This window comes from Melanerpes formicivorus, unplaced genomic scaffold, assembly GCF_026170545.1.
Source record: "Melanerpes formicivorus ecotype bairdi unplaced genomic scaffold, bMelFor1.0.p_v2 SCAF_33, whole genome shotgun sequence".
Lineage (NCBI taxonomy): Eukaryota > Metazoa > Chordata > Aves > Piciformes > Picidae > Melanerpes > Melanerpes formicivorus.
In genome coordinates this window covers 8,283,792-8,309,858 of record NW_027142385.1, presented here as the reverse complement: position 1 = coordinate 8,309,858, position 26,067 = coordinate 8,283,792, and the positions used below count along the sequence as shown (strand labels likewise).

At 65.2% G+C, this 26,067-nt stretch overlaps 2 protein-coding genes across 2 annotated transcripts; both read right to left on the bottom strand.

Annotated features, from left to right (window-relative positions):
- Positions 1 to 1,417: 1,417 nt before the first annotated feature.
- Positions 1,418 to 1,843, bottom strand: QRFP (pyroglutamylated RFamide peptide). The gene has a single exon (XM_068155623.1). The coding sequence runs from the start codon at positions 1,793 to 1,795 to the stop codon at positions 1,418 to 1,420; it is 378 nt and encodes a 125-aa protein (XP_068011724.1). The 5' UTR covers positions 1,796 to 1,843.
- Positions 1,844 to 4,546: 2,703 nt separating this feature from the next.
- Positions 4,547 to 21,804, bottom strand: FIBCD1 (fibrinogen C domain containing 1). The gene is made up of 7 exons (XM_068155987.1): positions 21,677 to 21,804; positions 16,550 to 17,026; positions 15,151 to 15,310; positions 14,236 to 14,372; positions 8,646 to 8,742; positions 8,136 to 8,315; positions 4,547 to 7,232 (listed from the first exon to the last, which is right to left on the bottom strand). The coding sequence occupies exons 1-7, from the start codon at positions 21,746 to 21,748 to the stop codon at positions 6,973 to 6,975; spliced, it is 1,383 nt and encodes a 460-aa protein (XP_068012088.1). The 5' UTR covers positions 21,749 to 21,804; the 3' UTR covers positions 4,547 to 6,972.
- Between the last annotated feature and the right edge of the window lie 4,263 nt (positions 21,805 to 26,067).

Here is a 26,067-nt window from a genome sequence, read left to right as displayed (position 1 = left end):
CACCAGGGCCCTCAGCAGAGCCTCTCCCACTCTGTGTGACCCACACAGAGCTCCTTGGAGCCTCCATCCCTGCTCCCTGGACCTGTTGCCCCACAGCTGGTCCTTGGCTGCAGCTCTCCTCCCTTCTCCCACGGCTGCTGCTGTGCTCCCAGCTCCCCCCAGCCCGGCAGCAGGGTGTGCAGCGCTCTGCCTGCCTGATGGATTCCACAATGCAGCTCCTGGAGCTGGATTTCTCTCTCTTTTTTTCCCTCCCCCCTCCACCCCCTCCACCCCCAGCCAAGTCCTGCCACGGTCTTTGATTCTGAGAGTGCAATTTAGAGCTTGCAAATCATTGCTCTGCTTCATTTTTGTGCCTGCAATGAAATATTAGCAGTCGTTAGGTGTCGAACTCGCCCTCGGTGCCTACAAGCCAAGTAGTTGGACCTCTGATTACTGATGGCTCTGCCTGCAGTGGCAGGCACAAAGCAAGCCAGGAGGAGGAGGAGGCAGAGGCTGAAGAGTGGGGCTTGTCCTTTGCAGCCGTGGCTTTGGATGCCCCAAGCTGCACCAGTGGCAGTGGAGGGGACTGGAGAGCAGGAAGATGCCAAGCATGGCACCGGTGGCCTTGGGGGGCTGCAGGGGTCCCTGTTCCAGCCCCTCTGCACCCAGGCTCCTCCAGCAGCTCCAGCTGGGAGCAGGTGGTGATGAGGCCAGGAGGGTGCTGGGCAGGGCCAGGCCTTCAGGCAGGAGCTGGGGTGCTGTGACAAAGGATGCTGGAGGTTGGTCATCGTCATCTGATGCTGGTTGGAGCTCTGCTGGCACCTGAGGGTGGGCCTCAGGGTCGGGCTGTGAGCAGGATGGTGGTGCCAGGGCAGGTTCCTGTGCTCCCTGTGCTCAGAGATTTCTAAGCACAAGGCTTCCTCCAGCCCTGCTGCTCTGTAGGCAGGAGCTGGCTCTTGCAAGTGGCATCTTGGCACTAAGCAGAATTTGCTGCCAGAGGGACTTCTCAATAGGCAGCAGAGCAGCAGCTCTGTGGAGAGCTCTGAGGGACCTGCACCTCCCTGGCAGCCCTGCCCTGGCTGGCAGCTACAGACAGTCCCCAGGGGATTGCCACCAGGAGCATCCTGCTGTGAGCCTCCAGCCTCAACGCCTGGTGCAGGATCCCAGCACAGCAGGGCCCTTGCCCTCTGCCCCAGCAAAGGCTGTGTGTGACCAGGGAAGGGACAGGGGGGCAGCCTTGGAGGGCTGCTTCCATGGCACCAGCTGGGAACGGGGAGAGGAGATCTGGAGCAGGGCTGCAAGTGGAGCAGACATGGTGAGCTCCTCCAGGGGCAAGCCCAGCAGCAGTGCCTGCTCAGTGCCCTTCTGTCCCAGGGGGGGTGGAAGGGGAGGGTGGGAGCAGGTGAGCTGCAGGACGGGGAGGGGCCAGCCCGGGCCCTCATCTCCCGAAGCGGAAGGTGAAGCCTCCTCTCCTCCTGTTGTAGCCATTGAGCTCCTCGGCCAGGCTGCCCAGGGCCCCGCTGCGCTTCTCCCCCGCCGTGGGCAGCAGCTCCGAGCCCCCCTGCCCGCCCAGCTGCCTCCTGGCCCCCTGCTTGCCCAGGCCCCGCAGCTCCCTGGCGATGCCCAGCAGCGAGCTCAGCTCCTGGCTTCGCCTGCGCTCCGCCGCTGCCCTCCGGCCGCCCCAGTCCTCGGCCGCCAGGCGCTGCCAGCTGGGCTTCAGCGAGCTCCCGTGCCCAGGGTGTGCCAGCTCACCACGGGGGAGGCAGGTGCCCAGGCTCAGGAGGAAGAGGCAGGACAGGGAGTAAGGTGCTCGCATCTGGGGAAGCACAGGGAGGGAAAGACACAGTGGTAAGACATGGAGCAGCCTTGGGCAGCAGCTGAAGCTCCTGGGTACAGCATGGAGCATCCTTGGGCAGCAGCTGAAGCTCCTGGGTACACCATGGAGCAGCCTTGGGCAGCAGCTGAAGCTCCTGGGTACACCATGGAGCATCCTTGGGCAGCTGCCCTTGGCCAGCACCCATTCCCCAGCCCTGCTACCCCTGCACCCTGACAGGATGCCCCCCCCCCCCCCCGAGCAGCCACCACCTCTCCAGCAGCCTCCACACCAGGACCCAGCTGCAGCAGGGGTGCTGGGGGGATGCCTGTGCTCCCTCTGCCCCTCCCCTGCCTCCCCCAGCCCTGCTGCCCTTCATCTTCAGCAGCTCCACGCTCACAAATCACAGCCCTGCAGCTTCTCCCCTGGTTGCCAGCCAGGAGCTGGGCTCTGCTTGGCTGGGGCTGGCTGATGGACTCCTCTTAGAGGCACTGCAGGGAGGACTAAAGAGCATCCACCTGAGCCGGCCTCGTCTTGCCCTGCGCAGCTCCTGCCTGGCTGCTGAGGAAGGTCCTCCACACTCCTCTGCTTTATGGGGCTCAGAGGTGCCCTGCTGGCAGCAGGGTCTGCTGAGCAGAGCAGGGGGGGAGCAGGGTCCTGGGCTGTGGGCAGCAATGCTGCAGGCACCTGGGGTGACCTTGAGGCTCAGGAAGGGGAAATGGATTTGTGTTGTTTTCTCATTGTGGTCTATCTCTGGAGGTGTTGCTTTGGAAGCCTCTGCAGGTGCTGGGGGGCAGGGGCTCTGCCCACTGCTTGCAGCCTGGGGGGGTTGCTGTGGGTGCTTCTTGCTCCTCTGCTGCACCCAGCTATGCCCAGCTCCCCACCTGCCCTCCCCAGCACTTCCCCTGCCTGTGGGCTTCCCTTTGGGGTCCTCCCTGGCTCTTCACACCTTGCCTCTGTCCTACTCTCTCCCCTTTTGCTCCCAGCTGCCCGTCGTGGAGCCAGGTCCCTGGGATGCATCCAGAGCAGGGAGAACCTTCCCAGCACCAGCAACTGGTGCTGCCAACTCCCATGGCTGGGGTGCCAATGGGTACCCAGCCCTGCCCCCTCTCCCCAGCAGCTGCCTCCCATCTCCTCACTGCTCCTCAAGGCAGGGTGCAAAGCTGGCACACGGAGACAGACAGACAGACATGGACAGACAGACAGATAGACAAGACAGACAGCTGCCAGCCACTCACCTCTCTGCCTGGGGTGCTGCCCCAGTGCCGCCCGCCCTGGCCCTGCTCCGTGCCGCCCTGTGCCCAGGCTGAGCTGGCCAGTCCCCTTCGCCCGCCCTTAAATAGCCTCCAGCGCCAACCGCTGTCCCCCCTGGGCTGGCAGGGCTGCGGCTGCCGGAGCAGAGGCTGGGAGGGGGCTGGAGAGGGGCTGGGGGCTGGCCGAGCTGCCACAATGGGAGCTCGGCATCGCCGCTAATTAAGGCACCTCCTTCGTTTGGCTGCGCCTTCGGAGGGGCTGGAGCTGGCCTTGAGGCAGCAGCCGCTGCTGGGGGTGCTGGTAGGAGGGAGGCTCTCAGCCAGGGGCACAAATGCCCTCCCACCAGCTTGGTGGCTGCAGGTTTGTGTGTGCCAGTGGGGGGTGTGTGCAGACCCCTGCACCCCCAAGCCTGCTCAGGAGCTGGCCCCCCATGCACAGCCTGAGTGCTTCCCTCCTCCTTGGCCACTGCACCGGTCCTAAGCGTGGCCCCAACGCCTGGCACTCAGCTCTGCTCTCCTGGGTCTGTCCTAGGCTGGAGCAGGGCAGGGTGGAGGGTGGGCAGCAGCCTTCTGCTCTGCAGGAAGGGGCCAGGGGCATCACTCCTGCTCTGAAGGCAGCAGGGAGCAGGTCCCCTGGGCACTGGGAGCTGTCACCACCCTCTCTCTGAGGTCTGGTACTGCCTGGGTTTGGGCTTCAGCCCCTGAGAAGCCTCTGCTGCGCCATCCTTGCCCTGCCAGGACTCCCCAGCCCTCCCTGGCAGATGTGCAGGGCGGTTTGGGCAGCCCAAGGCCACAGTGGGCTGCTTCCCGGGGATGCCATGAGCCTGGCGTGGGGAAGGAGCTGTCCCTCGCGTTCCCTAGGCTGTCACTTGTGGCAGGTCCTCCCACCAGCCCGCGGGCAGAGGCTTCATCCCCCTGGGCAGAGGCTCCCTCCCCCGGGCAGAGGCTCCCTCCCCCGGGCACAGGCTCCATCCCCCGGGGCACAGGCTCCATCCCCCGGGGCAGAGGCTCCCTCCCCCGGGCACAGGCTCCATCCCCCTGGGCAGAGGCTCCCTCCCCCGGGCAGAGGCTCCATCCCCCGGGCAGAGGCTCCATCCCCCGGGCAGAGGCTCCCTCCCCCGGGGCAGAGGCTCCCTCCCCCGGGCAGAGGCTCCATCCCCCGGGGCAGAGGCTCCCTCCCCCGGGCACAGGCTCCCTCCCCCGGGGCAGAGGCTCCCTCCCCCGGGCACAGGCTCCCTCCCCCGGGGCAGAGGCTCCATCCCCCGGGCACAGGCTCCATCCCCCGGGCAGAGGCTCCCTCCCCCGGGCACAGGCTCCAGCCGGCAGCGAACGATGAGTTCCTTTTATTGAGGAGTTGGCAGAGTCCAGAGGGAGGTCGCCGGGCGCCGGGCGCCACGCAGACACCGCCGAGACCGCAGGGCACTGCCACCGCCACCAGCCAGCCCCGCAAGGTGAGTGGCCAGCTCCTGGACCCCCTTCCCTCCCCCCCACTGCCCCTGGCCACCCCTCTCTGGGTCGGTGTCACCGGGGATGTGCTGCTCCTGCTGCAGGGCTGCGGAGCGCTGCGTGCCCGCTCGGCAGTCGCCGCGGGCAGTGCCGCCTCCCGGCGGGGCTCCCATCCCCTCCTGTGAGTCACAACAAAGTCATTAGGGAGTGCTGGGTGCCAGGGCACTGGCACTAGGGGCTGCGTGTACAGTGACCCCTCCCCAGCACGGAGAGACACCGGCGGGGGGGTCCTGAGGGGGCACAGGGCTTGTGGCTCCGTCTGCCGCCTCGCCCTACAGACAAGCACAAGACAGCCAGCTACAGCTAATCACTGAAACCAATCAATGAGGAGACAGGAAGGGCTCTGCGCTCCCTGCCTGCGAGGGACCCTTTCTGGAGGGGGCAGTGGGGTGCAGGGAGCCCCAGGGCAGCTGCTGGGGGGCTGCTGCTCTTGTGCTGGCTGGGAAATGGCATCGCTGAGCTCCCCAGGGCCCCGGCCTCAGACAGAGCCTGGGCACAGCCAGCGCCTGTGCTTGGGGCTTGTCCTCACCCAAGGGCTCCAAGGAATGCCCCCGGCAGAGGGGAGTGCTGGGTGCCCCTCAGTGTGTCACTTCTCCCTGCTTCCCGGGCAGGACAGAAGGACAGAAGCACAGGAGCTGAGGTGGTGAAGGATCAAAAGCCAGAGAAGGAGGCAGAGAAGTAGAAACCAGCCCCAGGCAGGATGCTGAGCCTTTGATCCCCCCCGGAAATGGGGCTGGTGGGAGCTCTCCTCCCCTCCTTGGGCAGTCTGTCTGTCTGTCCCATGGTGCTGCCTGGGCCCAGGGTCCAGTGTGGGGCTCTGCTCCCCATGGCTGCTGCAGCACAGGTGTAAAGCAGCACAGAGGTTGGGCAGGATCCTGGCTGCCCCCCAGCCTGTTCCTACATAGCCCTCTCAGGCTTGGCTCTGGGGCTGGGGGGGTTGGACCACATCCCCCCAGCTGAGTCCTTGCAGGCAGCCCCACAGCCCCTGGCAGCTCCTCCTGGGCTCGGCTGGCACAAGGCAGTGCCTGCTGCCCACTTATCAGGGCCCTGCAGATGCTAAGCCCCACTCAGGGCTGCTTTTGGCAAACCCTTAATGAGATTTGAAGCAAGGAAGAGCTTGGAGGCTCTGCAGGTGCTGGGCCAGAGCCTGGCTCACCCTGGCTGCAGACCAAGGAGGGTGCCCAGGCTGGGGGCGAGCCGAGGGGGCTCAGGGCAGGGGCACACAGGTGAGATGCCCAAAGCCAAGGGCTGCAGGACAGGTCACAGCTTTTGGGGGCTGAAAGTCCAAAGTGAATCCAAGAAGGTCTGGTTGGGAGGGAGGAGCTGTGGGATGCAGGCAGAGCTGTGCTGGGAAGTGAGCCTTCCTCGCCTCTTCCTCCTTCTCCTCTTCCTCTGCCTCCTCCTCCTCGCTCTGCTCCATTTCCCCAGCACTGCCAGCCCAGCTCCAGGCCGTGCTGGGTGCTGGGTGTGTGTCCCTGCAGCACCACACTGGCTTGCTTTGGGCTGTCCCAAGCTGCTGGGAGGCTCCAGGAGCCCCGGCAGGGACAGAAGAGTTTGCAGCTGTCCCCTCCCTGCTGCGCTGCCCTCGCAGGGCTGGAGGAGAGCAATGTGCAGAGCAGAGAGGAGTCTCTGGCACAGGCTGGGCTCTGCCAAGCCCTCCCCGGCCCCAGTAGCACCATGGGCTGAGCTGGAGCTGTGGAGCAGCAGCCTCATCCCAGTCCTGGGGGCTCTGTGGGGCTCCCCACAGCGAGGGGCTCCCAGTCTTGTGCCAGCTGGGTGAGGTCCCTGCTGGGTGTCTGTGTCTGAAGTAAAGAGGAGTTGGAGGTGGCTCAGCCTGCCCAGGCTGCTGCAGCCCTTCCTCCCTCCCTCCAGGCAGCCTCTTCTCTTCCTTGCTGGACCCTGCTGGGCACTGCTCCCCAAATCCCTGCTGCAGCACCACCTCTGGGGCACACTCTGGCCAGGAGTCGCATTGTGGCAGCAGGAAGCCAAGGTCTGGTGGTGTCCATGGGTGCCCAGGAGCCATGGTAGTAGGGAGCCAAGGTCTGGTGTGGTCCATGGGTGCCCAGGAGCCATGGTAGTAGGGAGCCAAGGTCTGGTGTGGTCCATGGGTGCCCAGGAGCCATGGCAGCAGGAAGCCAAGGTCTGGTGTGGTCCATGGGTGCCCAGGAGCCATGGCAGCAGGAAGCCAAGGTCTGGTGGTGTCCATGGGTGCCCAGGAGCCATGGCAGCAGGAAGCCAAGGTCTGGTGGTGTCCATGGGTGACTGTGAGCTAAATCACCCTCCCCAGGGCAGGTGCTCCCCAGGGGCCCCTCAGCGATGGGCCAGCCCTTGGGGAGGAGGGCGAGGATGGCATCTGAGGGCTGTGGGGCGGTGGGGAAGGGCAGGGGGCTGGGCAGGGGGCGGGGGGCCGGTGGCACCCAGCTAGTTCTCCTCGCGGGCAGGCCGGATCTTCATCTCGGTGAACTTGAGGGAGTATTGCCAGCCGGTCCAGGAGGACCACTCGATGCCATCGGCGTAGGAGCTGTGGTGGCCCTTGAGGTACTGCCCGTTGAGGTTGGAGGTGTGGCAGTTGCGGTACCACCAGGCCCCGTGGTAGAAGGCTGCGCAGTTGTTCTCCGAGTGGTCGTTGTCCAGGTCCTTGGTGGTGAACTTCATCCCATTGTGCTTCAGGAAGGAGTCCCCTGCCCGAGGGGGAGCAGCCCAGCTGAGCCCCCCCTGCCCGAGGGGGAGCAGCCCAGCTGAGCCCCCCCTGCCCGAGGGGGAGCAGCCCAGCTGAGCCCTCCCCTGCCCCGAGCGGGAGCAGCCCGGCTGAGCCCCCCCTGCCCCGAGGGGCAGCAGCCCGGCTGAGCCCTCCCCTGGCCGAGGGGCAGCAGCCCGGCTGAGCCCCCCCTGCCCCGAGGGGGAGCAGCCCGGCTGAGCCCCCCCCTGCCCGAGGGGCAGCAGCCCGGCTGAGCCCCCCCTGCCCCAAGGGGCAGCAGCCCGGCTGAGCCCCCCCCCTGCCCCGAGGGGGAGCAGCCCAGCTGAGCCCCCCCTGCCCCGAGGGGGAGCAGCCCGGCTGAGCCCCCCCCTGCCCCGAGGGGGAGCAGCCCAGCTGAGCCCCCCCCTGCCCCGAGGGGGAGCAGCCCGGCTGAGCCCCCCCTGCCCCTCACCCTGCCCTCAAGCTGTCTCCCACTCCCCTGGGCACCCCAGTGGGGCTCCTCTGGTGGTGCACAGGGCACTTGGCGTCACCCACTCTGCCCACCCACCCAACCACAGCCTCTCTGCTGCCTCCAGCTCCCCAGGGCTGCATCCCTGCACCAGCAGCTGGAGGACACCGCTGGCAGGCCAGGGAGAGGGTTTGGTGTCCGTGGGCTCCCCATCACAGACTCACTGAAGGGTTTGGGTTGGAAGGGACCTCAAAGACCACCCAGTGCCAACCCCCTGCCATGGGCAGGGACACCTCCCACCAGCCCAGGCTGCTCAAGGTCTCATCCAGCCTGGCCTTGAACACCTCCAGGGATGAGGTATCCACAGCCTGGGCATCCTGTGCCAGTGTCTCTCTCTTCCTGGTCTCCAGGCTGAACCTGCCCCTGCTGCCAGCCTACCTGCCGTGCCCGAGTAGTCAGCGATGGAGATGGGGTACCCATCCTCCTCGGGGTCCACGGAGAAGAGTCCCACGCCGAAGCTGCCGTAGTGGGCGAAGGCTGTGCCGTTGTCGAAGTCCTCCAGGTCGATGCGCAGCTCGTAGCTGCCCTGCACCGTCAGCAGGTGGATCCTCTTCAGCCCTGCGGCAGGGAGAGGGGAGGGGTCCGGGGATGGGTTGGGGTGGCTGGGGGGGCCCTGGGGAGGGGGTTCAGGGTGGGACAGGGAGAGGTTCCCACCCTCCAGCCCTCGCTCTGCTGCTGCTGCGCCTGCAGGCAAACAGCTTCATCCCTTCCCTGCCCTTCTGCAGCCGCTCGGGGGACCAGCCCTTCCCTGCCCACCCAGGCTGCCGCTCCTAGGGCCTGGCGCCGGTCAAGGGGGTCTCAATGTCCCTTCCTTTGATAGGAAACCCCAGACCGCCCCGGGGGGGTCCCCAGGCTTCGGCACCCCGCGGCACTGCCGGCCCCACGCACCTAACCAGTGCTCTCCAGTCAGCTTCCCGAAGCCATCCCGGTAAGCTTCCCAGCCCCGGAAAAAGTTCACAGTGCCGTCCTCCCGCCGCTGGAACACCTGGGGGCACACGGGGAGGGGCTCAGCTGGGGGGCTGCTCCCAGCCTCAGCGCCCCCAGCAGCCCCCGGGATGCCCAGTGATGGAGGGAGGGAGAGAAGGAGGGAAGGAAGGGAAGGGAAGGAGGGAGGGAGGCAGGGAGGGAAGGGTGTGTGGCACGACTTGAGGTGTGACCCACAGCACATTCTGCCCAGGTCAGCCCAAGCCATCCTGCAGCCCCCAGGGTGCTCAGTGCTGTGCAAACCCACACAGCTGATTTCCCTCTCCCTGGGCAGCCAGCCCAGCACCCAGCATCATCCCTGTGATGCCTCTTTAGTGTCCCACAGAAACTACCTGTGGGGACCTGACCCCCTCAGCTGCAGCAGAGCCCCCAGATCCCAGCAGGATCCCCGGGGCTCAGTGTGGCTTTTCTTCTCCTCTGAGCCTTTCCCTTTCCCTCTCCCACCTGCTCAGTGCCTTGTGGTGCCCTGCATGTTCCATCCCTGTTTTGGCTGCAGTTTGGGGGTTGATTTGTTGACAACGATCCAGAAATTGCTGCTCCACCTCCCACCGTTTGAGCTCAATGAAGCCTCCAGCCCTGCTTCAGTGCCATGAAACCTGGCTGGGCCAGGCTGCCTGATTGCCACCAGGTGCCAGGGTGAGCAATGTGGTGCTGGGTGATTTAGGAGCAGCAAGGGGCTTGAGCACTCTGTCCTTGGGGCTGGGCTATGCCACCAAGCCTGACCACCCCAACTCCAGCATCCCAAGCTCGGGCAGTCCCACCAAGTCCCCCCACACCAGTGGGGAAACTCCAAGCTTTGCTCCATCACAGGGCTGTTCCTTTGCAGCCTCCCTCCAGCTGCTCCTGCCTGTGCAGGATTTCATCCCTGCAGCTCCTGAGTCCCCCAGGAGGAGACCCAGCTCCTGAGCTCCCCGGAAGGAGCCCCAGCTCCTGAGCTCCCTGGGAGGGGACCCAGCTCCTGAGCTCCCCAGGAAGAGACCCAGCTCCTGAACTCCCAGGAAGAGACCCAGCTCCTGAGCTCCCCGGGAGGAGCCCCAGCTCCTGAGCTCCCTGGGAGGAGCCCCAGCTCCTGAGCTCCAGAGCAGTTTGCCCCTCACCAGCTGGGCACTTCTTGGGATGGGGATGCCCAGCGCAGGCTCTGGAGCTCTGATCCTGCTGTACTTACCTTCTAGAATTAGAGCCTTGCCTTTTATCCCTGCATTGAGCCCTTGAGAAGCTGCTGTTAAGCCCATTTCAAGGGGCTTTCTTTGGCCCTGCTGGGAGAGGGGGGTGGTGAGGCTGGCTGGGGGCCCGAAGCTGATTTTCCCCGGGCAGTGCCGGCTGCGGCGCTGCCGTGCGGGGAAGGGGCACCCATGGTCCCTCTTAATCGGCTTTGACCTCTGGTGGTAAATAGGCCAATTGCTGAGTGGTGCCCAGGGAAGCGTGTGGGACACATCTCCATGGCTCAGCAACCATCCAGGGCACCACAGGAGCCCTCAGTGCTCCAGTGCCCACCGGGCTCAGCACCGAGCGGCTCAAACCCAGCCGCGAGCAGCTGGTGGGTGCTGGAGGCTCTGTGTGCTCCTGGGGCTCCTGCTCTGTCCTCCCTTGGGCATGGTCCCTTGGCATGCTTCACTCTGTGTGCAGGTGGGTATGTGGCAGCTTCCTCCTCAGCCCCACTCTGGGATGCTGCAGGCCCCAGGATGCTGCAGGCCCCAGGATGCTCTGGGCACTAGGATGCTCTGGGCACTGGGATGCTCTGGGCACTGGGATGCTGCATGCCCTGGGATGCTGCATGCCCTGGGATGCTCTGGGCATTGGGATGCTGCATGCCCTGGGATGCTGCATGCCCCTGATGCTGCATGCCCTGGGATGCTCTGGGCACTGGGATGCTGCATGCCCCAGGATGCTCTGGGCACTGGGATGCTGCATGCCCTGGGATGCTCTGGGCACTGGGATGCTCTGGGCACTGGGATGCTCTGGGCACTGGGATGCTGCATGCCCCAGGATGCTCTGGGCACTGAGATGCTGCATGCCCTGGAATGCTGTGGGCACTGGGATGCTGCATGCCCTGGGATGCTCTGGGCACTGGGATGCTGCATGCCCTGGGATGCTGCAGGCACTGGTGACCTTCAGCCTTGCTGCCACGCTCCCAGCCTTGCCTCACTGCTTTTTTCCTCCTCATCAAAGATGCATCACCCCCTCTTAAGCAAAAAGGATTTTCTTCCCTTCTTTAAAGGCAAGGCTGAAATATTTATCTCCCCTGCTCTCTGCCTCCCTGGGTCGTGCTGAGCTCACAGGGCAGGGACAGGCTCTGGCTGAAGGCAGCAGGACAGGAAAATGGGTTAAAACCAGAGGAAAGCAGGAGTGCCAGCCTGTGCCAGTGGTGAGGGAGAGCTCTTCTCCTCCCTGCAGACCCCGGATACCAGCACCCCCGAAGCCCCCAGTGGGCTCCAGACCTCGCAGCAACCCCAGCCTGGGAGGTGCTCAGCCACTGCTTTTCTGCCCCTGGCCCCACAGCATTCCTCTGAGTGCCCATCACAAGTGGGCACAAACATCCTTGGGTTCAGCCATGGAGAAGACAAAGCTGGAGCATGGCAGGAGCCAGCCTGGGCCCAGGAAGTGCCAACCCTGTGTGAGAGCTGCAGGCCCCACAGCTGGCAGCGCTGCCTGGCTCCTCCTGCTGTCCCCCCCAGCACGAGTGTCACATCCCTGTCCCTGCTGACACACAGATCACCCCCCCGGGAGACAGCAAACATCTCCCCAGGCTCCACTGCCTTCAGCTCACCCCAGCCCAGCACTAAATGCATCAGTGTCTGCTCAGGCCCCCCAGCCCACACCAGGACCCCTCCGGTGGGCGCTGAGGGGGCTGGGCAGAGCCATGCCCGAGAGCATCCCTGGCACAGCAGGTGCCTGGGAAGCTGGAAGCTGTCACTTAACATCACCACAGTCCTCATCCTGCCTGCACAGCCTCTTCCTCTGCATCCTTCAGCCCTCCCAGCGCTTCCCCGTGCCTGCTGCACACCGCAGCCATGGTGACAGCATCACTTATGGGGACAAGATGCTCCTGCCAGGAGGCTCAGGGGCACCAGGAGGAGCTTGCAGAGGCTTCCCAGGACAACAGCACACCAAGAGGCAGCTTTGAGAGGCCTCCCCCAGCCTGTGCCAGGCTCTTATTGCTTTAATCAAGTGCTGGAGGTGAGTGTCAAAGGTGGGGCCAGGGTCAGGCTGGGCAATTACACAGCTGCAGCCTGGCGCTGCCATGAGGTCAGCCCGGGCATATCACTGCTCTTAAAGCTGGTACTGAGCACGGGGCATGGACACTCCCATTGGCACTGGTGGGCACCAACCTGGACCTGTGCCCCAGCTGGCTGCAGATGTGGCCCTGCTGCTGGTGGGCATCACAAAGGGGGACAAAATGGACTGGGGGTGCGCTGGGGGCTCCCTGGGTCTTCCTTCACACTGTTTCCCCCCTTCCTGTCACCTCCCTCGCACAGGCACTGGTGCTGCCTGCCCCATCCACCAGAGTCCTGCTTTTGGAGATGCAAACCAGGCAGCAAACAGCCCCAGGGCTGCAGTGGCTCCCACAGAGCTGGGGGTGGGAATCTGGGGGGGGAGGAGGCTGGTCCGGTGGGAGCTGTGCCTTGCTCAGCCTTCCTGGCAACCAGCAGGGACGCTGCCTGTGGCCAGGGCACAGGGTGACACTGCAGATCGTGCCATGGGGACAGCATGGTGCTGAGCAGCACCCAGTGAGTGAGCCCAGCTGGGTACCTCCCCGATGGGACTCCAGGGTGGCTCTTCCTCTGCTGCCCCTGGCCCCTAAGCTCCATGCAGACCAAGGCTCAGCTCAGCAGCTCCCAGGCTCCCAACTCAGAATTGATTCAGCTGCTGCTGTGGCTTCCACCCACCTGCAGCTCAGCCAAGTGCCAGGGATGGCTCCAGAGGAGGGGAGGCACATTTCCCAGGCTCTGCACCACGGTGCCCACCTGTGCCACGGCTTACCTGGAGCGAGCCAGTGCCCCACAGCCCCCCTGGCATCCCCAGCCCCACGGAGATGGCTGAGGCACCCTCTGCACCCCAAGGTATGTTTGGGACCCTCTGCTGCAGAGCAGCCCTGAGAAATGGGAGCTTGAGCTGAGCAGCCCTGGCCCTGCTCTGGATGCTGCCACCTCGGGAACCCCAGGCTCTGGCCCCTGGTTTGGTTCCTCTACCCCCGGCTGAGGCAGGGCAGAGCTGTGCTGCTCCCGGGTGTGATGCCACAGGCACTGCCCTGCCAGCCTCGCTGCCCAGCCCCACGGTGCTGCTGCCTGTCAAATCATTTGCTTTGCCCCCTCCCCAGCCCTGGCCGAGCCCCCCCGCCCCCGGCTGCAGCAGCTTTAAATAAGCCTCTGAGTGTCTGGCTAATCACCTTGGGCTGCTCTTCAGGCAGCGCCGGGGCTGCCAGAGGCTCTGCAGAGGCACCCTGGGGAGCCCACTGAGGTTCCCTCTTTTCCCTCGATGAGCCCCCCAGCAGCTGCGGCCCCCGGGGCTGGGCTGTGCCTCAGTTTCCCCATGGCAGCTGCTGGTCCCAAGCTGTGCACCACAGGTCGCTGGTGCCGGGGGTGGGCTCTGGGCAGCCCGAGGCCGAAGGCTCATCAGCCCCTCGGGGGCAGGGGGGCTAAGCTCCCTCCTGCTCAAAGCTGCTTAGGGGAAGCAGCTCGTGGGGATTTCTTTCCTAGAGCACCCAGCTGGAGGGGTGCTGGCTGGCTCTGCTCACACAGTGTCCTCAGGGGGAAGCTGCCTGCCCTCCCCTCCCTGCAAGCCCTCCCCCACCTCTCTGGAGCCCCCTCGCTGCCTGCCACCTCCCAGGCAATGCCCACCTGGGCAGGGGCTGCTCACACCGATGTGGAGCCCAGGTCAAGGGGGGTCTCCAGGCTTGGGGCTGCCAGCACCACGTCCCCCTGTGCCCCCTGCCCCCATTACTGTGATTAGAGAGCTGCTGCCTCCACCGTGGCAAAGCGAATTGGACAGAGCAGCTGGGGAGCCAGTGAGTCAGCCTGGCACCAGAGGTGCCCCTGGGCACCCCGTGTTAGGCAGGGCAAAGCACATTGGGCTTGGGCTCCATCCTGAGCCCCAGCACCAGCTCACTGCTGGGCAGTGACTGGGTCCAGGGCAAAGCACCAAAGCACCTCCTGGCACACCCACAGCTCCACCAGGCACCAGCACTGCCAGGAAGGACAAACTCCAGCCCTGGCACCCAACCACCCACCCAGAACCACCCTCTAAGGTCCAGCCAAGCTCCCCAAGCCCTGCTCAGGGCTGCTGGGCCCTGTTCAGGGCTCAGACTGGCAGCACTGGGCAGCTCTGCCAACGCTGCCAGCAGGGCTGTGGCAGGCAAGCCTCCTTGCTTGCTTCCCTGTGCCCACCCAGACCCCCAGGAGCACTTCTCCCCCATCCCAATGGCACAGCCGAGCCCTGAGAGCGACCTCTGCCACCCGCAGCGTCCCGGCCGGGGCCCCGCCGGCCGGCAGCTCACCGTCCAGCCCCCGCCGTCGGTCGTCATGTCGCAATAGACCTGGAAGCCCGCGGGGGAGTGCGTGGGGAAGATGGAGTAAATTCCATCCTCCTGCTGTCCGCTCGTGTAGATGTCAAAGCAGTCCCGGGGCCGGGAGCCTGCAGCGGGGCGTGGGGATGGGGTGGGGTGAGAGGGAAGCTAATTAATGAATGATCTAATTGAATGGGCTGCCATTTCTTTCAGGCTCTCTCAACCTTGCTGCCGGCTCCCTTGCTGCTTTTTGCTCTTTCCCTCCTCTCCCCTCCGATGCTCAAGGCAGGAGTTGGCCAGGGGGGACGCAGCCACCGTGGGGACCCCAACCCCCCCAGCAGCCAGCACAGCCCATGCCCGTGTCCCCGTGTGACAGCAAGGGCAGGCTGGGCCCCGGCTGGCAGCAGGGAGCCGATGCCCAGGGGCTGCAGCAGGCAGCGTGGGCTCACAGCCCCAGGACCCTCTTACTCAGCTTCATCTGAACCAAGTGCTGAGGAATTTGGCTCAGATTTAGTGAGGATGAGGCTGCTGAGCTGTGGCAAGGCTCTCTCTCCCCAGCCCCATGCAGCACTGCCAGCTGCACCCAAGTGAAGGCAGCGAAGACTTCTGGCTCTGCTTTGGGCTCCACCGGTGTGGGGGACAGGTGGGTGTGCAGGGCTGGGAAGTGACTTCTGAGCTGCCTTTGTAGGCTGCTTGATGGACCATTTGGGGCTGAAACACCCCTTCTGGGACTCAATTTTCCATCCCCTGCCTGCCCCACATCCCTGCCAGCCCCCTCCCTTCTCCGGGCTGCTTTCTCACATCTTGGTTGGTTTTCTCCCTTCCCTTTCCCTAGGCAGAGCCCTGCCGAGAGCAGCCCCAGGAGCATCCCTCCCTCCCTCTCTTCCTCCCGGGGACGTCTCTCACCGTTGGAGCAGCCGCGGGGCCGTGCTCCCCTGGCCGGTGCCCTCTGCAGGTCAGCCTTGAGCCGGGGCCGCGCACCCCCGCGGTCCTTCTGCAGCGTGTCCAGGACGTCGCTGACGGAGCTCACCAGCCGAGCCATGTTGGTCTGGCTCTCCGAGAGCAGCTGTGGGCAGGGCAAAGGACGTGGAGGGAGAAGGTATTGCGGTTGAATGTGATTAAGCCCCTTCCACACCTCAACCCCTCGACCCACCCCACCATGAGGATGCTCTGCACGCTCCCACGGCACCCCCAAGGATGGGCAGCAGTGCCCCCTGCCAGCTTGTGGGGCCAGGTGGGGGCACAAACCCCACAGCAGATCCCATACAGCATACATTCATCCTCTGGTGCTTTTTGCCCTGAGGTCAGGGGTCTGGGGCCAGGGTCGGGGTCCTGGTTGTGCCTATTGCCACCAGGGCTGAGAAATGCCCCCACGTGGGCCCTATGGTGCCACCACCCCGAGGGATAAGGAGCATCTCTGGGCAAGGGCTGGGATTGTGGAGGTGGCAGGAATAGCTGTGTCCTGAGACAGCCACCAGCTCCCTGCCATCCCCTGAGGTGACCCAGGCCAGGCAAGTGACAGGAGGTGGCTGCAGCAGAGCAGCAGGATGGGGAGCGAGGCGAAGCAGAGGGATGGAGCAGCTCCAACCAGAGGGAGGTGAGCACCAGGAGGGGTGGGCATGGAGCTGAGCATGGAGCTGTGCCCCAGGTCCTGCTGTGGTGCAGGGCAGGAGCCCCACATAAGCTTCTGAGGCAGCTGGCTGCTGGAGGAATTTGGGGAATGGTGAATCGGTGGGGGGCTGATTGCTGCAGGAGCCACCCTTGGGATGGTCCTGTGCTGTGCTTGGCTCTGCTCAGAGCCCCCAGGCTGGACCCAGAGCCAGGGACCCACAGCGGTGTGGGGCTGCACACCCAGCTCCCTGGCACTGGGGTGGTTTGGCAGCGAGAGGCAGGCAGCTGCTGAGCTGGAGCTGGAGTTGTGCTGCCTCAAACCTCAACTCCTTCTGCTGGAGGTCTCCTCTGGACACAGCGGGCAGGGGCTGCAAGCAGCCATACCCCCAGGGACGTGGTGGTGGGGACGGAGGGTTCTCTCCACAGGAAGCACCCTGGAGCACCCCCAGCTCACCTGGATGAGCCTGCCCTGCTCTCCCTGCAGGGTGCTGAGCTCCTGCCCCATGGCACTGCCACGGGGCACCCCCAGCTCACCTGGATGAGCCTGCCCTGCTCTCCCTGCAGGGTGCTGAGCTCCTGCCCCATGGCACTGCCACGGGGCACCCCCAGCTCACCTGGATGAGCCTGCCCTGCTCTCCCTGCAGGGTGCTGAGCTCCTGCCCCATGGCACTGCCACGGGGCACCCCCAGCTCACCTGGATGAGCCTGCCCTGCTCTCCCTGCAGGGTGCTGAGCTCCTGCCCCATGGCGCTGTGCCCCTTCTTGAGGCTGTCGCAGTCGCTGCGCAGCTGCAGGGCGTGTGCCAGCAGCTTGGCCACCTCGTCGGCCACCGTGACCAGCAGAGCCTTCTGCTGGCTCTTGGTGGCCTTGGCCTCGGTGTCGTGGTCGGTGAGGGTGTGCAGCAGGGAGGTCTGCAGCCCCTCCAGCCGCCCCAGGGTGCCAGCCGCGTCGGGGCAGTTGGGGTCGATGAAGATGTTGATGCGGGAGCTGTCGGCTCGCTCGATGGTCACCAGGGCGTTGGCTTCCTGGGGGTTGGTGCTGATGACCGGGGGCGGCTCGGTGCCGGGCGTGTGGTAGTGGTTCATGAAGAGGATGGCCCCGGTGACCGTCACCGCCAGGAGCACGGCCACCGAGAGCAGGACGGTGCAGAGGATGTACCCGCAGCTCATCCTCTGCCGACAGACAGACGGACAGACGGCATCACCTCCCGTCCGGCCGGGCACATCCCGCTCCCCCTCCTCCCACAGGTGGGTACAAACCCTCCCGGGCTTTGGGAGGGTCCAGCAAGGAGGGAGGAGATGTTGGACGTGGGGAGGTGGTGGCAGAGGAGGGGCCGTGGGGAGCCCTGTGGCCGCGGGCGAGAGCGGAGCGGGAAGCAGCTGAGCCCCCCGGGAGCCAGGGCATGAAATAGTAAAGAGGGCAAACGCCTGGCAGCAGCCGGCTCCCGCTGGCATCTTTTATTTAAGGCACTCAGTGGGAGCTGGGGGCGGGGGGGGGGGGGGGGTGTCCCTACTGCCCTGGGCACAGGCCTGGGGAGGAGAAGGGAAAACAGCCCAGAGTGGGGACCGCGGGGAAGAAGGGAGCTGAGGGAGTGCAGCAGCAGCAAGGGGGAACTGGGGGTCAGTGCTGGGGCTACTTCACCCTGAGCATCGTGGGGTGTGCGCTGCATGGGGCATCTCCCAGCTCGGGAGGGGGGCACACATCACAGCCCCCCTTGCAGCCTCCCAGGGCTGCTCCCAAAGCCCTCGGACCTGTCCCTGAGCTTCCAACTGATGTGGGAAAGGTCTCGACCCCCCCCTCCAGAGCCCTGCTGGCGGCAGGGATTCGTGGGCTCAGCCCCTGGGAGCTGCTCTGTGCACTCCAAGAGCCTTTTCTCCTGGCAAAGCATGAGGTGACAACGCTGGAGCACGGAGGGAGGGAGCTGCCACCCCCCCCACCAGCCCCCCGGGTCCCTCCCCCTGCCACCTCTCTTCTCATTACACCTGCAGGACAGAGGCTGTGATTTTCCCCTGACCCTGGCCAAGGCTGTCAGAAGGAATTGCTGGGCTGCCAGAAAACTGCAGATTCGTGGAGACAAAGACTACTTCCCCAGAAACGAGGGGAAATTGCTGCATCTGCAAAGATCTCCCAGGCCCTGTCCCCTCCTGTGCACATCTATCTGGAGTGACACCTTCCTTCAAGCACCCTTCACTTCACTCCTGCTCCTGCAACCATTTGCATTAAGGTGATCCCTGCTGGGGGGTGGGGCTGGCTGCCCGGGGTCTGGGGGCCCAGGGCTGCCCCATCAGCCAGGGGGGGATGCCCGTGGAGGGAGGCTGGAGGGGCAGGTGGCTCTGGGCTGAATGGAAAGCCACCCTGCTGGGATCTCCCTGAGGAGGCAGCCCCAGGCTCAGCCCCTGGGTGTGCATTTAGAGATGTCAGAGACAGGCAGGGGAGCTCTGGGCAAGCAGGGGGTGAGGAGTTTGCCCTCTTCTTGGAGCTCTGGCTTGGGGGGCAGCTGGGAGCAGCAGGAAGGTGGCAGATGGAGAGGGGAGATGCCCACTGCTGACACCTTCATGTGGACACCTGGGAGCTGGACTCATCCCAACCCCTTGGCACCCTGTGAGTGCAGAAGGGACAGGAGGGGCAGCTGCTGGGCAGAGACCAACATCCAATGATTTGGGATCTGTAGGCTGAGCAGGGATCTGTTGGATGAGCAGGGACCCTGTCCCTGCAGCTGCCCTGACTGTGGCAGCACCTTCAGCTCCCCAGCTCTGCACCCTCCTGTCCCACACTGGCATCCCCAGCCTGAAGCATGCCTGCTGGGACACACAGACAAGCTGGGACAGCCGAGGGATCCCTCTGAGCACTAAGGGCTTGGGGGATCAGAGCCTGTGCCTGGCCACTGCTCCCTTCCCTGCAGCCACACAAATCCCAGCTGGGCTTTAACACCAAAATCCTGCAGCTCTGCCCAGTAGCTGCATCCAGCTTTTTCTTCCAGTCTTCAAGCCCTTCAGCACTGGGAAGTGGGGCAGGAACTGGGGGCTGGCCCCCTCTGCACTGAACCAAGCCCTGCCTGTGACCTGCCAGATCCCCAGCAAGGATCCCGAGCCGAGCTCAGGAGCGGCGGCAGCCTTACGAGTCCCACGGCATTTCGCTGGCAGGTTGTGTTACCTGGCAACCTGCATTGGGGAGAGGAGGGAAACACTGCCAGCAGCACCAGCAACACTCCAAACTGGGGTGGGGGTCCCCCCAGACCCTCCCAGCACAGCAGCCCTGCAGCTGCGTGCCCGGCTCCTGGCACAAAGCCATCAAATACCTCTGCCCACGCTCCTGCCCCCACCACGGTCATGGCTTTCCCGGCTCCAGGGGGCTCTGCCCTTCCTTGCATGTCCTCAGGCTCCTGGATCTTCTTGCCAAGGCTTCCAGGCAGCTGCAGGACATCCCCCTGCCCTGGGTATTGATGTCCCCCTGGGGACATCCATCAGGCTGGGGGTGCCCCTGTGCCCTCCCTCCTACGGAGAGCAGAAGCTGTGAGGCTGGGAGATGCTCAGGACGAGCAGAGCTTCACTTGCAATCCTGCTCTGGAGCTGGGGCTGGAGCTCAGGAGGGAGGAACCAAGGCACTGCTGTGGCTCACAAAGCTGACCTGGACTCTCCATGCCCTGTGCTGGCTCAGGCAGTGTCTCTAAGCTCGGCCACTGTGCCCCCTGGGGTCTGGGTCCTGTGAGCTGTCCTCCACTCTGGGACCTGTGTGTCCCTGCAGCTCCAGTGCCTGTCACCCCCACCCTCGGTGTCCCCCAGCCTCCCCAGCCAGCTGGCCAGGCGAGTGGCTGTGCTGGGCACAGGAGAGCAGCTCTGGCACACCGCAAGGAGGGAAGGACAGAAGCTGGCTTGTCCCCAGGGCAGCTGGAGGTGGGCTGACCCCCCCCGAGGGAGCACAGATGAAGAGTGGTGGCAAGAGAGGCTGAGCTGTGCCCTGGGAGGTGCCCCTGGAGGAGATGTCCTTTGCTCCTGCTCTCTGGCAGCTCCTCAGGCAAGTTCTGCGCTGCGGGGCGGTGGGCAGCGGTCGTGGGCAGCCCTGGGTGCTCTACCCCTGCACCATGTCCCCAGCCAGGGACAAACCAGGACCCCACTCGTGATTCTGAGCGAGGTGGGCACTGTGCTTTGCATCACCCAGGCTCAGCAGCTGGGGCAAACTTTAGTCCAGGTACCCTCCCCCCGTTACTGCTGGGGTCCACCAGCCCTGGCCAGGGCAGCAGGGGCCAGTCCCTCACCCCCTCAAGCCTCTGCCTTCTCCAGAGCTGCTCCAGCAGCTCCTCTTGCGCTGCCCTGCACAGCCCCTGTCCCTCTCCACCCTCCCTGCTCGTCGAGCTCTGCTCCTGCTCAGCTCTGCACAGGGCTGCAGCCCCCAGCCCTGCTCACTGCGGGGCAAGGGCTGCACCCCAGCCACCCCCTGCACCCTGCTGCTCCCCACAGGCATGGAGGCAGGTGGGCTGAATCCCACTCTCATTGCCTACCCTCCTCTGTCCTCCTCCTGCAACACGGCTGTGGGGCTCGGGGGGCAGAGAGGAGGAGGCTGCTGGCCACACCAGAGCAGGCTCGGTGGGGAAGCAGGCAGGAGGGCTGGGCTGGGCTGGGCTCCCACTGGAGCTCCGGGAGCTGGGAGCCCTTCGCGGGCTGCCCAGCAAACTCTGTGCCTCCTTTGCAACCCCCTGCGTGCCCCCACCAGGGATCCCCAAGGAGCTGGAGCCCTCCTGCTCAGCTCATCCTTGGATCCGTGGTGGGCACAGAGCTGGGTGGAGAGTGGATTCAGCTGCATGGCACCACTCGGCCCCCTGCGTGGAGGGGCTGTGTGCCAGGCAGCCAGCTTTGCTGGGAAGGGGAGAGGAGAGAGAGGTCTGTCTCTGGGGGGTGGGTTTCGGAGCCTCCCGTGCCTCTGGGGTGGGCAGCGGGGCGAGGGAGCCGCTGGGCTGAGCCGGGGGGCAGAGGAGAGCTCAGAGGAGGCTGTGCAGGAGGAGAAGTGTGGCAGAAGTCCCTTCCCTGCATCGCTGCGGATGGAAAGGGGACAGGGAAGTGGCAGACCTGGGGGCGAGCCTGTCTCACGGCTGCCCCCCACCCTATCCTTGCCCAGGGCACTGCCAGCTCTTGGCTGCTCCTGGCTCACAAGCTCCATGGCAGACTCGCGTCCCCGCCGGGCTCTTGCCAGAGCTGCCTGCCCGCGCTCCGCACCCCTTCTCCCCCAGCACCCGGCATGCCCCGGCCGCCACACATGCTCACCCCTCCCTGCCTGCTCCCTGGCACGGGGGGACGGGAGGCACTGGCACACGTGTGGCAGGGGGGCTCAATAGGCTCTGGCGTGTCCCCGACCCCCGCACCTCGCCACTGCTTCACCGCACCTCGGACTGCTCCCCATAAAACAAGGGGTGGGGGGGTGGGAGGGGGTGCTGGGGGTCAGGTCGGTGGAGCCCGTGGGTGCCCATCCACGAGGGGTGGCTCCGGCTGCAGCAGGACCCGAGGTGCCACATTCCCTTCCTGAGGGTTATTTAAGCAGTAAGGCGAGTGTGGCACCCCGGAGCGTCGCCCGCTGCCCGGCTGGGGGGCAGCCCAGGCGAGGGGCTGGGGGGCTGGGGGTTACTGACTGCAAAGAAATCCCCCCAACAATTTAGGGGAGGGGGTGATGAGAGGAGGCAGCTTGGGGGGCTCCACGCTGCGGGGACAGCTCACCCCACCGGGCTGCACTGGGAGAAAGGCTTACTGTGGAGAACTGGGGGGGTGCTTCAGTGGGACCCCCGGGCTGGCCCCTTCCCTGCTGCCCACCCCCTGCCCCCCCCAGCCCCGTACCTGCGATTTCTCCTGCTGCCCGTCCTCAAGTTGCGAGGCTCCTCCCATGGTTTTCCAACGCTCGTTCCCCATCTCGCCGCCAACTTCCAGCCCAAGTGCCCAGACACCCCTCACCCTCCTCCTCCTCCTTGCAGACCCCCCCCCCTCCCCGGCAGCGCAGCCCCCAGCCCGCCCGCGCTGCCCGGCTGGCTCCGGCGGGAGGACGGGCGGCGGCGACGGCGGCGGCGAAGGAGGAGGAGGAAGAAGAGGGAGGGAGGGAGGACACGGACACGGGGGTGGATCCTCCCTCCCTGCCCGCCCCGCTCCCCCTGCCCCGGGGACGCTTCTCGCTGTTCCCCCCCCGCCCGAGCCCCGCCCGGCTCCCCCGGGGCTCCCCCGGCCCCGCTCCGGGGACGTCGCACGCTGATGCCTCGGGGATTGTCCCTGCCCCCCGCCCCCAGCTCTGCCCTAAACCCCCAACCCTGGACGTCCCAGCGGCTCCGGAGTCATTCCAGAGCGCTGTCCACAGCCCCTCCTGTCCTGGGGCTCCGCAGCTGCCCAGATGTGCGAACACATCTGGAGGAGAGGCATCCGGTAAGGCGGGGGCTGGTGGCAGAGGGTCCAGGGGTGCTACAGAAGGACAGACGTGCTTGGGGGTCCCCCGAGGACCCGTACCCCTCCTTTCCAAAGCCACAGTTCATCATCCCAAGGCTGGAGAGGCTTAGTCCTACCCAGCGGGCAAGGATGGGCAGGGAGAGCGGGAAGGGGGGGCCACTGGCATCAGCCCCCCCAAACCTTTGTGCCAAGGGTAGCCGAAGTGCTAGCAGCCTTTTAGCACAACCCAGCGCACGGCGGAAAGCTGATGGCGGCTGGGGGCGGGGGGCAGTGGCCAAGGTGTCCCCCCCCAAGCACTCGGGGTCACCCCGATGCCCACTGGAGCATCCCTGAGGGGTCTCGGGCCAAGCCCAGGGTTGCCAGCCCAAAGCAGTGATGCTGTCCCTCCCCAGCCTGCTTTTCACAGCCACTCCTCCCCCACCCCCTCCCCTTCGCTCCCCTCCCGGCTGTGGTTTTTCTTTCCCGAACCTTTGCAGCACCTCCCTTAAATCTTTGATTTGCCGCTTGTCTGACCCGCGGGCAGCAGCGCTGCTGAGAGCCTCTCCGGAGCGGCAGGAGAGCAGCGACGGCTCAGCTCAGCCCTGCCGTAAGCCGGCCTGGGGTGGGGGGCCAGGGCTGGCTTCTCTCTCCATGCTCAGGAGCCCCCAGCAAACCTCCTGAGGGGTCCTGCAGCCCCCCTGCACTCTCCTCTCCCTGCAGTGCAAGGCTGTCCCCCAGGCAGGTGGCACAAGGGGGCTGGGGGCTTGCTCCAACCCTCCCTCAGGCTCTGTCCTTGGGGTTCGCTCCCAGCTGGGCTCCCCCCAGCAGCTCCCAAGTGCCACCTGGCTGTGTCCCTGTGTGCCCTGCCCTGGGTGCTCCTGCTCTGGCAGGGGGCTTGGACTGGGTGACCTCCAGAGGTCCCTTCCAACCCCTGCCATTCTGTGTGGCTTTTTATGAGGTGGGGGCTGCCACCCTGCACTGGCAGACAGGGCACAGGGGTGGCAGATTGTGGGTGCTGGGGGCCACAGGCTTGTCCCCAGGACAGCCCCCTCCCCTCGTTTTGGGAAGAACTGGGTGAGTGCTGGGCTGGCACAGGGTGCTGAGGGCCTCTTGGGGTGGGGAGGGGGGGAGGCACAAGTGCCATCCCAAGCAGGCAGTGCCCATGTGTGCCATGTGTGCGTGAGCTGCCTCCCTGCCAGCTGCCCCCCCTGCCCTTGGCTGTGGCCATGCCCTGGGGATCTCCTGGGCAATGCTGAGGGCCAGCAGCCCAGCTCCTTCCCCCGGGATGGCTTTCAAGGACTTCCCTCGATGGCTGAGACTCATCCAGCTCATGCCACCAGTGGGGTGTTTGGCTCAGCACCGCCCCTCCCACCCTCCTCCCCTCACCCAGCCCCCTCCAAGCGTGGCCATTCTGGGAGGGGGGTGGTGCTGAGCCCCCCAGGAGGCTGCTTTTAAGCTGAACTCCAAACAATAAAAACTTATCATTAAAAAGAAATGTATCTTGGCTTGGTGTGGCCTGGCAGCACGGGCAGGAGTGATTCAGTGGCTTGTCAGCCCTGGGTGTTAGGCACACCAGGCTGCACAGCTGGACCCTCTCCAAGTCCAGCAACTCATTTGCTGCAGATGGAGCCAGGACCGTGCAGCAGAGCTGAGCTTTAATTTGCAATCCAACATACCTTGACACAAGCCACAGCTGGATCCTGCAGGCTGCTGTGGGATGGGAACACAGAGACAGGCACTGGAGTGGGCTGGGTGGGGAGGGACCCCCAACCTCAGCCAGTTCCAACCCACCTGCCATGGGCAGGGATGCTTCCCACCAGCACAGGCTGCTCAAGGCCTCATCCAGCCTGGCTTTGGGCACCTCCAGCCAGGGGGCATCCACAGCCTCCCTGGGCAACCTGGTCCAGAGTCTCCCCACCCTCACTGCCAGGAATTTCTGGATCCTGGAGGCTGGGGTGGGATGGGATGCCCAGAAGGCTGCCAGGCAGGGCTGGGGTGCCCCCCTTTGCACCCTGATGCTGGGTGTGGGTGCAGGGTCCAGCTCGGAGGGTCCCAGCACCATTCCCAGCGGCCAGGCTGGTGTGTGGCTCTCCAAGCTGTGGTGAGCAGGACCAAGGGTGGCTGCCTGGCAGGGGGTTGTGTTCCTGGGAGCCCAAGTGATGCTCAGGGTGAGTCCCACTCAGGTGGGCCAGGGGCTGGGGGTGCTCTGGGGGGAGGTGTCCCTGCACATGGCATGGGATTGGGACTGGCTGATCCTTAAGGTCCAAACCAGTCTGTGAGTCTCTGATCACTGACTCACACTGAGCTGTGTCACCTCCTGTACCCATCATGGGCTCTGGCTGTAGCTATGGCACTGGGGTTCTGGGAAGGGGCACCCCCAGCCCCACAGCTCCATCCCTGCCATCCCTGATTGTCCTGTAGCTGTGGATCCAGCCCCGTGGGCTGTGCTGGGAGGGATTGAGCAGTGCCCAAGGTGCCACCAAGGGTTTGGGCACAGGCTGCAGCTGGTTGCCATTGGGCACAAGTTGCCCTGGGTGATGCCAGCAGCTGGGCTGGCTGAGGAAGGGGCTTCTGCCAGCAGCCCAGCCCAGATCGATCGGCAGGCAGCAGGGATGATTCATGTCTCAGGCTGTGGCCCGAGGGCTAAAATGGAGAGACAGAGAGAAGTTTGATGTCAGGCTGCCGGGAGCTGCTGCGGCTGCAGGTCCTGCCGGGAGCTGCTGGAGCTCCTGGCAGCATTTCCTCTCCCTGGGCCATCTCTGCCCACGCTGCCCAAGGGTCCTGGCTTGGCCTGGGGGCAGAAAACCATTGAAGCAACATGGGATCAGACCCAGGCACTAAAAGCTGTGCTTTAAAGCAAATTGCAGGCACTGCCTTCTGTTCTGTGGTCCAGGGCAGCGAGCAGAGCTGCAGCAGTGGTGGCAAGCAGGGGCTGGGCTCTGTGTCCCCTGCAGGGATGAAACCCTCCATGAGACAGAGCCTTGGTGGCACTTCACCCACCTGGTTGTGTTCAGCCCACACTTGGGTCTGCCCAGAGAGGTGGTGGAGTCTCCACCTCTGGAGACCTTCCAAACCCACCTGGATGTGTTCCTGTGTGACCTGCCCTGGGTGACCCTGCTCTGGCAGGGGGGAGGTTGGCCTGGATGATCTCCAGAGGTCCCTTCCAAGCCCTCCCATTCTGTGACTGGTTCTGTGATGCCCAGGGTCGCAGATGGGACCAGAACCAGCACGAGGACTGATGCTCCACGGACCCAACCCAGCAAAAGGAGCTGCGTGGGGCAGAGGCACTGCAAGGTGCAGTGCTGGGGCCGGGGCCGGGGGAAAGGCTGCCAGGGAAGGAGCAAGCCCTGGCTGGGGAGCAGAAGGAGCTCCTCCTGGCAGGGTTCCACCCGAGGCAGAGCCGTGGCTGCGCACACAGGGCGTCAGACATCATCATCATATTAATAATGAAAGGGCAGCTCAGCTCCTTCAAAGCTCCTCGCCCTGCGCCGGCGAGAGCGCGGAATGCAGAGGAGCTGCGTGAGCCTCATCCCAAGCAGCCGTGGGGAGGCCCTGGCCGTGCCTGCCTGGCCCTCTGCTGGGACACTGACCCGAGGTCCCCCCCTCCCCTGCCTCAAGTGACACTCAGAATGCTGGAGGGGACCTCCAGAGATCATCCAGTCCAACCCCTCCCTGCGAAGAGCATCACCCAGGGCAGGTCACACAGGAGCACATCCAAGTGGGGCTTGAATGTCTCCAGAGAAGGAGGCTCCTCAAGCTCTCTGGGCAGCCTGCTCCAGGGCTCCAGCAGCCTCACAGTGAAGAAGGTTTTCCTTGTA

What these genes read in the sequence shown, in the direction of transcription:
- QRFP (XM_068155623.1), bottom strand. Translation starts at nt 1,795, where the DNA reads ATGCGAGCACCTTACTCCCTGTCCTGCCTCTTCCTCCTGAGCCTGGGC.
- FIBCD1 (XM_068155987.1), bottom strand. Translation starts at nt 21,748, where the DNA reads ATGGGGAACGAGCGTTGGAAAACCATGGGAGGAGCCTCGCAACTTGAG. An exon ending in GGCAGCAGGAGAAATCGCAG is followed by an intron (nt 17,027 to 21,676) that starts GTACGGGGCTGG and finishes GTCTGTCGGCAG; the next exon opens with AGGATGAGCTGCGGGTACAT. An exon ending in AGCAGGGCAGGCTCATCCAG is followed by an intron (nt 15,311 to 16,549) that starts GTGAGCTGGGGG and finishes CCCTGCCCACAG; the next exon opens with CTGCTCTCGGAGAGCCAGAC.